The 12477-nt window shown below is 40.4% G+C and overlaps 2 protein-coding genes across 10 annotated transcripts in view; one reads left to right on the plus strand and one right to left on the minus strand.

The window, feature by feature from the left end:
* LOC125740489 (CD48 antigen-like) overlaps positions 1 to 12477 on the minus strand; it is a 74091-nt gene that overhangs the window by 61233 nt on the left and 381 nt on the right. For 2 of the 8 annotated variants that reach the window (XM_049011706.1, XM_049011707.1), the window contains exons 2-9: positions 12051 to 12292; positions 11281 to 11598; positions 10838 to 11101; positions 10437 to 10541; positions 10263 to 10312; positions 7560 to 7631; positions 6595 to 6666; positions 5826 to 6296 (exon numbers count right to left, since the gene is read on the minus strand). In XM_049011706.1, coding sequence (XP_048867663.1) covers positions 6210 to 6296; positions 6595 to 6666; positions 7560 to 7631; positions 10263 to 10312; positions 10437 to 10541; positions 10838 to 11101; positions 11281 to 11598; positions 12051 to 12114 — 1032 coding nt within the window. In that variant the 5' untranslated portion in view covers positions 12115 to 12292 and the 3' untranslated portion in view covers positions 5826 to 6209. Of the gene's footprint in view, positions 1 to 5825; positions 6297 to 6594; positions 6667 to 7559; positions 7632 to 10262; positions 10313 to 10436; positions 10542 to 10837; positions 11102 to 11218; positions 11599 to 12050; positions 12293 to 12477 lie in introns of those variants that run through there. The other 6 variants (XR_007397634.1, XR_007397633.1, XM_049011711.1 and 3 more) reach the window with 4 other exon arrangements.
* LOC125740513 (uncharacterized) lies at positions 488 to 6474 on the plus strand. Of its 2 annotated transcripts, none has more exons than XM_049011763.1 (4): positions 488 to 625; positions 3937 to 4230; positions 4489 to 4755; positions 4897 to 6474. In XM_049011763.1, exons 1-4 carry the CDS (start codon positions 568 to 570, stop codon positions 4968 to 4970), a joined length of 693 nt encoding a protein of 230 aa, XP_048867720.1. In that variant the 5' UTR covers positions 488 to 567; the 3' UTR covers positions 4971 to 6474. The 2 variants fall into 2 exon arrangements, with proteins under 2 accessions (XP_048867720.1, XP_048867722.1); XM_049011765.1 differs by having other exon boundaries at positions 4489 to 4737.

A 12477-nucleotide genomic window follows, 5' to 3' on the forward strand; every position in this document is an offset into this window, starting at 1 on the left:
TAGAGGAGGAACAAAGGGATATCTTGGAATCTGAACTTAAAGTGGCTGTCATAAAAGCCTCTCTCCAAAGCGACTTGCTTTAGCATTAATCTCCCACTTAAAACATACAGAAGGGAAAATCAGATTTGCTAAGCCGAGATTATATGAACAGGGAGATAAAGCAGGGAGATACTTGACTTATTTAACAAAGAAAAAATCAGACTATAAAATTATCCCCTAAATCATATGCAGTTATGGTACACAATCCTTTGATAGCGTAATTATTAATAACGCTTTTTTTAAAAATCTCTATGAAAAATTGTATAGCTCAGAGCTACAACAGGATTCCTCAGACTCAGATTCCCTTTTCTCTTCCCTTAACCTTCTCTCTCCATCACAGGAACAGAAACTTATTCTTAATGTTCCATATCTAGAGAAGAAGTGTTGAAGACTGTTAGTGGGTTGTAAACTGGAAAAGCACCTGGGCCAGACAGGCTAAGCAGTGAGTTTCTATAAAGTGTTTCAGGACCTCTTGTCAAATGTCAAGCACCTTCAAGTGCGCCTCTTCCTTCCTTTCCGAAAAAAAAGATGGCTGCCATCACCTTAGGGCTGCTGTGTCTCTTGTGTGCATCATCGTACAAGTCAGGTAAGTCAAAGTTTCAGTAATTACAGGCAAACTAACAAAATTTTCTAAACGTGTACCCTGTGACAAAAATGCGGCACGATGGGGAGGGTCCATGGTGCAGCTTCAAGACACCGCGGAGTTTTTATTACGAACAGAACTAAACAGAACAGGAAGCGCAAGAGGTCTACAAAAGCAGGAAGATCAAAGCACGAGGACTAAGGAAACTGACCCCTGTCCAGGTCTCAGACCCACAATGGGGAGAGATGCTTGGATCACAACTGCAGACTTAGCCCATTCAACCAGGGAGTGACCAGGAAGGCAGGGAAACACATGAAGACTCATGAAGCACACAAGACTAGGGAAAGAGACAGGGCTGCTGTCTAAAACGAAACAATTTCTCGTGTCATTTAATGTGTGTGATTACTCATATATAATCAAAAAATAATATATTTTTTTCCAGATTAAATTTGTGATAAGATGTGATTGTGGCACTTTCCATATTATGAAATGAAAGAAAGCACTTTGTTTAAAGACAAAAGTGATAAGTTGATTTGAAAATTTTCAGATTGCCTTAAGAACCTAATGTAGCTAAGAGTCTTATTGCTGAAACAATTTACATCTGGGCTGGCTCTGAGTTTTATACCTTGAAAATCTAATCATAACATTTTGACTTTTATTTTAAGTGCTTTAGAAGTACCTAACTTTTGAAATAGTACAATGTACAGATTTGGGGTTCGCATTGTCCGTTCGCTCTGAAAGTGTGTGCAGTGCACGTGTTCTCCTCCTACCACACGGGGTTTCCTGAGCACTTCCTCTAACAAAGTTACGTATGACGTTTGTCTTATGTGTGTGTATCTGGCCAGAGGTGTATTGGCATCCCATCGAACTTCACACTCAGCCTGCCCAAATGATGCCTTCCTTTTGAGGTCTGCACTGCCCTGTACCCAAGATCCGGGGAGAAGTAAAGGAAGGGAAAGTTAGGCTGATTCCAAGGCCCCTAATTAATCTGGAACATAATTATATCAGTGTGGGTTGGAGGCGCAATATCGTATGTTTTCATGGGGCCCAAACTCCCCAGCCCCAGAATAACATTCATCTACTATTTTGGGCTGCATTTGGCTCACTTAGCAGTGAAATTAAAAAGTCCTTTTTCCAGTGTCCACATGTCAGGCAGAATGATGTCAGAAAACACCGTAAAAAGACTAAACAGTCTTGCACGTCACTTTGGACAAAAGCTTCTGCTAAATGTATAAATCTAAACGTTAATGTTAAGTGTGCTGAACATACTGCACTTGGGTGCTCCCGTGTGTGTACATTCTACAGAGTGCTGGTCCTGGTGGTTTTCTAAGATTTACACTTGACTCTCACAGCACGTGCGCGTTTGCCAGTGGCAGGGAGGGAACGCAAAACTATTGTGGGGGAACTCACTTTTTTTTTTTTAAATCCAGCCTGACCTCTTAGGGGCTCTGTAATTTTGATTGGGCACCTGGAACATTAGGGCCTATGTTGGTATCCAAGATGCTGTGCTAAAAGGGTTTAATTTTAACTTTTTCTGTTAATAATGGGAACAATTTTCCTCTGTTGCTCCTATCAGGTGGGGGGGGGGGGGTAGCTCAAGAATCCATCTTGGGACCTTTTCTAATTCTTAACATATATGGTACTTTCGAGGAACATATTTCGATATTACGATATTTAATTTCATTGTTATGTGGATGATACCCAGCTTGTACTAAAACAGAAAGACTCAGGGTCACGCCCAGCTCGTACGATCCTCGTGTGTGCCACGCCCACCTGATTATCCATGTGTGTGCCACGCCCCCCTGATTATCCATGTGTGTGCCACGCCCACCTGATTATCCGTGTGTGCCACGCCCCCCTGATTATCCATGTGTGTGCCACGCCCCCCTGATTATCCATGTGTGTGTCACGCCCCCCTGATTATTCGCGTGTGCTTCCCTGATTGTACCCAGCTGTACCCTGTTGTTTGGTCTATTTCAGTCCCCGTCTTGCCTCAGTTCATTGTCTGTCATTGATGTTAGTTGGTGTCCGATGTTTCCTGTTCCCAATCCTCCCAATAAATCACCGTTTGCCCGACTTTGCCTGCTTGCCTGCCCTTTCGACTTACCCGCGTTCACCGGATCGTAACACTCAGCTTTTTTGACTTGCGTTCATGATTGTCTATTGGATGTAAACAAACTGAAAATGTTTTGCAGCTAAATAACAGAAAAACAAAAATTATTTCACTTGGTCCACAAGAACTTCTAAACAAGTTCTTACTTAAAGCAAGGAAGAGTAAAAAAAACCCAAATGCAGCCATTCGGTCAAGAAAATCATAAAGGGGTCTTTACATGGATCTATGGGGGGGTGACAATGTTTGGACTGGGGAACACAGGATGAAGAGGGACATATACAGTAGTTACAGGTGGGAATGGTGGACCCCAGAGGGTTAGCATGATAGGGCACAGGTGGGGGGCTATATCAGTAATAATGAGGGATACATGAGGGACAGTCATGGATGATTTGGGATACGGGACAGCCAGCAGGGGAGAAGTCTGTTGGTGAAACAGGAGCAGAACGGAACCGAGCGACACAGGACGTGACAATAGCAGTTTTGCCGAAATACACTCTTCGGCACCATATGTTAAACTATACAGTAAAAATCCTTGAGTCAACTTTGACCAAGCATTTCAATTCGATAAATTGCCGTTGTCAAAGTTAGCTTTATCATTTAAGGATGATTTCTAGAATAAAATATTTTCTCTCCTTTCACAATTTTGAGAAAGTTATTCTTTCATCACATCCCTTTTGGATTACTATTATACGGTGTGAGTCAGTCATACGTAACACATTTACAATTAGTGCAAAGCGCAGCTGCCTGCCTATTGACTGGTAAAAATAGAGGGATCGCATTTCACCTGTACTAGCCTCCCTGCATTGGCTTCCGGCGGAGTTCTGGATCCAGTTTAAGATTTTACTGTTTACTTTTAAATCTCTGCATGGATTAGCCCCTTTTTTATAATCGATCTTCTTTGCACATACACCGGCTTGAGATCCACGAGGTCACCAGAGCAGTTTCTTCTGGCAGTTCCTAGGACAAGGTTAAAAACGAAGGGTGATTGTGCTTCTGTACTGCAGCACGTAAGCTTTTGGACAGTCTGCCCATCCATATTAGGGGTACCTCCATGGCTTCTGATTTTATGTGATGTGTGTTTCTGTATTTCTTTAATTTTTTTATATTTTAAACTCTGTACAGCGCTTGTGATGTTTTAAAAGTGTTTTATTAATAAATTTTGTTTACTTACTTTAATAACTTTTTTTTTTTATCATTATAGCACTTGGTACAACAAAAACCATATATGGCGCTGTCAGTGAATCGGCATGGTTACGCCACGGATCCCCTCTTCTAAACCCTACACAGATTCAATGGCACCGCAATGGAACAATCCTCATATTTTATAATCATCCAGGAGACCTTACCTACCCACAGAAAAATAAGTTTCAGCTGAGTAAAACAGATGGAACCCTTCAGATCTTCAACCTAAGCGTAAATGATACTGGGAATTATAAAGTTACATTAATAAATACATCGTATCAAACAATTGAAGAAATAAAACTCATTGTGGTTGGTATGTGAGACTTTTTTACTGATCATGTTCAATAATGCCAGATGTTTCTTTCCTTCAATATTAACAGAACATAAGCCTCTATTTCTTATGACAAATTAGCAAAATGCTGCCGTAAAAAGATCAATTTTTGTCAAGATATTTTGGAATATTGCACAGCTAGTGGTATGTTTATATATCATTAGGCATCGTAAACTTCTTACTTTATTTCCTAATTGTACGGGCGGTCCTTTAGATAATCCGTTCTTTGTCTCTTAACAGAAAAGATCAAAAAGCCGAAGCTGAAGGTGCTGAATGCGACCGACTGTTTCGTGAAAGTGTCATGCGTTACCTTCAACAACCACTCGGTGGAGGCAGAGTGCAACATTCCATCTGACGCCTCCAAATGCCCAGAGACCAAGAAGAGCAGCTCTCCCGACCTCTACATCTTCGTTGAGGGAGAATCAATTTCCTGCGTCTGCAGCATCTTTGCCAGCTCGAACAGCAGCAGCATCGCTATCAAAGACTACTGTGCGGTTAAGAATAAAGGTAACGGGCAGCTATTATTCATCCCTCATCTGTAGCCACTAGGAAACGCACACAATTCACGTCAGCATAAACTACGTTCTGCGTTAGAATGTAATATCTGAAAGCAGCATGTCATTAATTCTTTTTGTCTGTGTTTTGCAGGTTCTAACAAGGGAACTCATCACACAAACTGTGTTTTCTTAGTTGCTCTTATTTTAGTAGCTCTACTTTTTTAGGAAATACTTTCAGTAAGGGGGTGGTATGGTGGTGCAGTGGTTAGCACTGTTGCCTCACACCTCTAGAACCCGGGTTCGAGTCTCCGCCTGGGTCACATGTGTGTGGTGTTTGCATGTTCTCCCCATGTCGTCGTGGGGTTTCCTCCGGGTACTCCGGTTTCCCCCCACAGTCCAAAAACATGCTGAAGCTAATTGGACTTGCTGGATGGATGTTCAGTAACTTATGAAATAAATTCAGTGCCTAGTATGTGTTCTGTCATGTGCTTTAATGTCCTTAGCGTAACTTCCCTGTGTTCCTCAGCCATTCTGTGTTGCTTTGTCCAGACCTTTTAAGTACTTTTAACAGCAAATTCGTGAGAAACCATCCCCTCTTCTCCTTCGCCACCATTGCCACGATTCCTCGGCCAGCGAAGGGTCCACATCTGCCAGTCAAACTTTGGCATGAAATAATGTTCCCCAGAACCACAGTGCAGTATATATACATAAAGTGCAGAGGCTATAAACAAGACAAGGGCAACACACGAAGGAGAGGATGAAAGGAGAATAATAGATAATAAATAAATAAAATGCATTTCATTCTCAGCATCTCTGGGTAGCCAAGTTTTTAGGGTCACCATGACATTCTTTATCCACTCACTGTGGTTAGGTTCATTATTCCTTGAATAAATATATAATTACAGAAAATGTACTTTGTCAGATTCATATAAACACAACAGCAGATCAGTCCCATTTACAGGTAGGCTTTGAAATGTTATTCCATTTTAAAAACTGAGAATGACAAATGAACTAACATATACGCTCCTCTTTTAATACTGCAAAGGATTTTAGACCAACAGCCATACAGAAGCTTACAGAAATGGTTAAAAACCATTTATTAAGTTACATTTAAATAGATTACAATAACCTGGTAATTTTTTCCAAAACGAACATATTACACAAACATAAGGTTTTGAAAATAATCTACATGTTCCCATTCAAACTGACATACTGAGCTCTGTTCCTATTTCAGAAGAACTCACAGTCACTGTGGGTTTCTTCCTTCAGCAGCCGCAAAACATGCCGGTGTTGATACATTTATATAACACAAACCAGCTGAAATCAGGCAGCGAGAGCTCTTAGAGGTTGTTAGTTCAAATCCTGTAAATTTGCGATGAGTGAATATAAAGTCCTTGTTGGCAAAAGGGTCGGCAAAGGAAGTGAATGTAAATACAGCGCTGACTGTCAGTGGGAAGATCTTTTCTAAAGAAGTTGGGTTACTGCAGCCGGTGGGGCGCCGTGGACAAATTTCACAGTTTCATATACCGTTGATATTCCAGGAGGGACGACCTGTTTCAGACAAAATGAAAAAGCTGTTTAGAGAGTTTATGCTGAATTACATAAAAGCAGGGAGGTGCAGTGATGGAAAATGTCTTGTCAATCTGTGATTTATGAGATTTGAACTGTATATATCTATTAAAAAATGGTGTGAACCTGAGAATAAACACTGCTTTCGTGACACTGCTTTCGTGACACTGCTTTTATTTAATTGTGCTCCTCTCTTTCTCATCATCTGCCTTAATCTGTATTTAGCTTTGTATGACCAATGTGTCAGTCAGAAGATTTCTGCAAACTGCTTTTCACTTACCGATGGACTTTTCAATAACTCATAACAGGTAGATACATCCCCACATGTTGCTTCCTGTCTAGAACCAATATCCTGGAAAAAGTAACCACATTAAGCTACTTCAACATCACAAAAGAGAAACATTAGATCTGCTTTTGGTAAATATAGCTCTGTAATAAAACAAATGAAATCATCCAAGGTTATTATTCTCTATTCATACATCAAATCTCCTTAAAAGTGTCCAAGTTCTGCTTAACTTCCATATTATTAAACATTTCTAACTGTCCGATGAGCCACCAAAGAGGCTGTGATGATCTGCAGTAAATCAGCTTGGGCTGAATACAAAAATCATCGCATTGCTATACATATACCTTCGCACTGCAAATCAATTTTTAACTAAATCCAGTTACTATTTCAAAAGAACCTACACTGGATTCAATCTAAAATAATTAAGTCTTTTGTCATGCGTTTTTCTCTTTTCAGTGTAGGCTGCAAGTGGACTCCAAGATGCCCACTGTTAGTCTGTTTACTTGAAAACCTTCATGCAGCAGTTTATTTCCTGACACATTCATAAATAGGTTAGGCAGAACAGAGAGCACGGCCGACTTGTCTTTTGACTAACCACTATGTTTCCTGCTGCCGCTTGTACACAACTCCAACTCAAACACTTAAAAATGATACCTAAATACCGAGAGCCTGAATTATATGATGTCCCAAGGAAAAACGTTTTATAGTAGTTTTTGTGTAGGAGCAACAAGAAAGCAGCATTTGAATGGAAAGGAGACCCAAAGCGTCAGCCCAGTTTCATGGCAGCGTCAATCAGTTGTAAGAATTGCACTAAAAGTACCTGTAAACTCCTAATTATCTCACTTTTATTTTGTACTTTTAATTTGCACTAATTTCTTCATATTTTCACCAATTCATTTAATATCTTTGAGTATGAAGCATGCAAAAGTCTAGAGATTTCTGCATATTGTTTCACTTACAGATGTGTTTTGCAAAACGTCATAGCAGGTGGACATATTTACAGATGGTGAAGTCTGTCTCGAGCCAATGTCCTAGGCACAAAAAACACACATTGTGTTAGACCAGAGTTATAAAGGATTAGTGTTAGAATTGCGCTGGAATATATGCATTGATTTTTTTTCCCCATATAGCGAAGGCATGGACACACAGACACACACACGCAGACACACACAGACACACACACACACAGACACACACACACAGACACACACACGCAGACACACACAGACACACACACACACAGACACACACACACAGACACACACACACAGACACACACACACAGACACCGAGTACCGTTCAGAAATCTTAGGCAGTCAAAATGAATAAGATTAGATTAGATGAACTTTATTTATCCCAGAGGGAAATTCTTGTGCAAACAGCACAGTCGGTTCTTTTCTTATGTTTTTATTATTTTAATTTTGGTGTAAAACTATGACATTAAATTTGTCAAAATGTGTTATCTTAGCTATTTCAAAACATCTCCTAAAGTCACCACAGTTTTTATAGTAACCAAGATCCCGATTTGTTTGCTCAATTAATTATTAACATACAATGTTTGACTCATTAGTACCTCATCATGTTATTTAACTAATTAGGTTACGTAAGTGAGCTTGTGGTGAAATTTAATGAATGCATGGAATGGCTGAGGTGCCCCTGAGGAGAGGTTTGGGCACTGAAATGTGGAAACTGTGTGTTATCTAGCTAACACACAAATGTTTATATTACGATAACACATGACTTTGCCCTGATTTTTAATATTAGACATATTCAAATTACACAACTTCATTGTTTAAACTGTTGATTTTGCCCCTGGAGTAGTTAATCAGCTTTGTAATATTACCATTTTTTCTGTAATAATCTATATTAACACAAAAATACTGCATTTCACTGTAAAATTTCTTTTTGGAAAATGTTCAAGATCATGAGAATCATCCACATTTGAATATTTGTTCAATAGATTAATTTGTGATGTACAGATTATTCATTTCTAAAACAAACACTACTAGCAAGCAAGTACAATATATATAGTTATTATAAGTATTATAATATTATAAGTATTATAGTATTATAAGTAAGGAATGTATGTATGTTAAACTTTTTAAATCGCACACCTTAGCAATTAATGTCATATACCACATTTACATATAATTGCAGGTATAATTGCAAATTTTAAATTGAAACAAGCCTGACGGACATGGGGCTGGGGAATATGGACCAAAAGCCATATTTCAATATTTTTAGGAATAGCAGAATAGCAATACACAGACATATTTAAAAAAAACTGAATGAGTTTTGCAAATTAAAATATTTATGATGTGTGAGCTGTTTGTCAATGGTTAAAAATAAAGTGAACCAAGTAACAATGATTCTATACCTTGCCCCACCATCATCTTCCCCGTGAGATGCTGTTAACTGAATTTGCTTTCTTTGCAACCAGGAAGTCCGGGATAGGCTCCGGACCCCCCGCGACCCAGTAGGATAAGCGGTTTGGAAAATGGATAGATGGATGGATGCAACCAGGAAGGAATACTTTGACATCCATCCATCCATCCATCCATTTTCCAAACCACTTATCTTACTGGGTTGCGGGGGGTCCGGAGCCCACCCCGGAAACAACGGGCACGAACAACCCAGGATGGGGGGGCAGCCCATCACACTCACACATGCACTCCTATGGGCAATTTAGTAACTCCAATTAGCTGCAGCCGGATGAAACCCCAGGCCGACATGGGAAGAACATGCAAACTCCACACACATGTGACCCAGGCGGAGACTCGAACCCGGGTCCCAGAGGTGTGAGGCAACAGTGCTAACCACTGCACCACCATGCCTTCCCTGGAACACTTTTCATTTCTATTAAAAATCTTCAATCGAGCCCTAAAGCACACAATTAAAGTATATGAAAATAAAAGTTATTATGTCATCCTATATCTCGTTTTTAATATTTATCGATATACCATAAAAATTCAATATAGGCCTACTGCCCAGCGCTAGCTGAGGGTGATAGTTGTTGACGCAGGGTGACAGAGCGCTGGACAGGCAGATGATCCCCAGCTAGAGATCGACAGAGCAGACTGGCTTATTTCTTTTAGAATGAACACCTATAATTGAAAAAATTGTTAATTTGGGGGGGCATGGCCTGCCAAAGCCCGCCCCCCCCATGACGCCGATCCTAACTGCGTGTGTGAAATGACAATGAAGTGACTCAACTTGATAATTACAGATATTTTTAATTCATGGAAAGAGGTGACGACCTAATATTTGAAACAGTAATTTAAATTTAACTCCATCGTCTCTGGCTTACACGCAGAAATGGATCAATAAATCCTAGTTCGCATTTTTTTATTTATTGTTTTGCAGATAAAGGTGCCGTTTGCTGGAATTGATGACAAATGTGTGGTCATTCACTGGTTTCCCTGCATTTCCCTACTTTACAGTGGGTTTCACGTTTTCCCGATTTGTGCTTCTCACTCCTGCTGCTGTCTTAAATATACGCATTCCTCTGCCCAGTTTTGCTTCATGAATACGGGATTTTGTGTAAAAGTTGCATTCGCATATTTCAGGCGTCTTTTGTGCGTATGCTGCTTTGGTAACTGAGCCCCCAGTTGCGCTTTAATAACTGCCAAAGCAGTCACGTTCCTCACCCGTGTCCTACTTACTCTCAAATGCCGCTTGTTGACTTCAGCATACACTGGACTTTCTTTTGCTACTATGAGAGGAAATGAAAAAACGTATGATCACATAATCAGAGCTGTATGGGATACAAAACAGAGTTCAGCCAAACCCTTCAGCTGACCTGCAGGTCCTGCCCTGTTCCCATTTCCCCCTCATACCTTCCCTCTTGGCTCTGACTTGGAAGATGCGTCCTATGATCGCCAGTATCAGCAGAAGCAGAATTCCAGTGCCAGCAAGCACATATATGCTGGTATCCAGGGGAACTATAATAATATAAATGGCAACTATTAATTACAAAAGTAATATAGTTTTAAAATACAGACCTCCGGTGTCTAAAAAAGAACCACACTGCACAGACCTACATGCACTGGTTATTTGCTAACAAAGTCTTGTAATGTTTAACATTCTAGTTATAAATGAATGTCCATGTTCAGTAAGGAATCTATCAGCCATTAGTGAGTCCTGCTGTAGAGGCATGTGCCTGGGAGTCAAGATGGATGCAAGGAGTCTGAGTCTGACACAGATTCATAAGGAGCCGTGACTCTTCCCCTCACCGTACCGTGTGTCTGACAGGAGGAGACCCCCAGGCTCGCGGTCTGTGAGCTGACAGGGTTGGAGGCCGTGCAGGAATAGAGCTCCTCTCCAGCCGTGGGAGTCACCACCAGGGTCTCATTCCCCTCCGCATCAGGGATCTTCTCATGGTCTTTAGACCAGGAGAGCTTCACCACGCTGCCATTCACCGTGCAGCTCAGAGTCACGGTACAGGTGCTGTTGTCTGGGCTGTAGCTCACCTGCGAGTCCATCTCCACAGACACGATTCTGTCTGTTCACACGACCAACAGAGACATGAACCGATTCTTCAAACCGCAATAGCTAATGTACCAGCCCTATTTTCACTGTTCATAGATATATAAATACACAGTATATTCTGCTAGCAAACCTATCCCTGCTCCCAGAAGCTCACAGGACAGTTAGATGTGGGGTTCTGTGACGTTTTCTTACCATAAACATTAAGTTGTATCACATGTGTCTCTGATGGCCATGGCGGTGGGAGGGATTCAAAGGTATATTCTCCAGTGTCGCTTTTTATCAGAGGGTTGATGGTTAGAGACCCGTTTCCCTCACTCAGGGTGAGTCTCCCTTCATAGGCTTGGTTATAGAAAGTTATATTTCCATTAAGCCTTTGCATGATAATTTTATCTTTCTTCCACTGCAGAGTTGTTACCCGAGTGGTGTCATTTGTCCCTGACAGAACAGCTGATTCCCCAACAGCACGATTTACGACTCGCCAGCAGAGTCCAGTGGGAAACTTCAGGAACACTATGAAACATCAGCAATAAAACACGGCCATTGTCATATTATATAAAAAACAGAATCTGGTACTTACAGGTAAACCAAAGCTGGCAAGACAATAGAATAGACAACAGACAATAGACCCACAAAATAGATTAAAGCAAACTTACAGTAAGTGAGCTTCTTTGTAATTCATAAACATTGATTTATTTTTTTCACACAACAAAAAACAGTATGAACTGAATGGAATGTTATGCAAGAAAAGATGTGAGTTATTCACACTGTACCTGTAATAATATAAACATAAGCATATAAATATTGCTTCGGGATTTTCCACAAGGACCCCAAACACCATTATGAACAACATAAATATCACCTCGGGTTGGTCATACATTTCGGTAAAATTTATTTCTAACACTGTAAACATTTCTACACTGGATAGAGTGAAAAGAGGTGAATAGAAAAGATGGCAGACTTACCCACTGATAACGTCCACATCAAGAGAGAGCGACGAAGGAAACACCGGACAAGCGAGATGGACATTTTACACACAACACACTAAGGCTGTTTCATTGTAAGTGCTAAACATTCACTTCCCCAACCAGATGGATCTCGCTCTGTGTGCTTGGTATCGCGTTTGCTGACAGCGAGGACAAGTCTTTTTGAAGTGTATGGACAGGATGTGGTGCTGACATTTCACCCACGTGGTTCGTCTTGAACGCTGTACAGAAATAATACAGCAGAAATTGTAAATGAGAACTTAGATGGATTTGAATTACATGCAGTTAATCCAAGTGTCTATTTTATTTCTTATATTGACATTTATTTATACATCAACATGTAAATGTAAATACAATGCATCTTAAGCATATTTCAACAATTGCTTATATGCATAAATAAAAGTAT

This window comes from Brienomyrus brachyistius, chromosome 4 (assembly GCF_023856365.1).
Source record: "Brienomyrus brachyistius isolate T26 chromosome 4, BBRACH_0.4, whole genome shotgun sequence".
Classification (NCBI taxonomy): Eukaryota; Metazoa; Chordata; class Actinopteri; order Osteoglossiformes; family Mormyridae; genus Brienomyrus; species Brienomyrus brachyistius.

Coding starts and splice junctions, on each gene's coding strand:
- LOC125740513 (XM_049011763.1), top strand. CDS start 568: ATGGCTGCCATCACCTTAGGGCTGCTGTGTCTCTTGTGTGCATCATCG. Junction 626..3,936: donor TGCATCATCGTACAAGTCAG/GTAAGTCAAAGT, acceptor TTATCATTATAG/CACTTGGTACAACAAAAACC. Junction 4,756..4,896: donor CTGTGCGGTTAAGAATAAAG/GTAACGGGCAGC, acceptor TGTGTTTTGCAG/GTTCTAACAAGGGAACTCAT.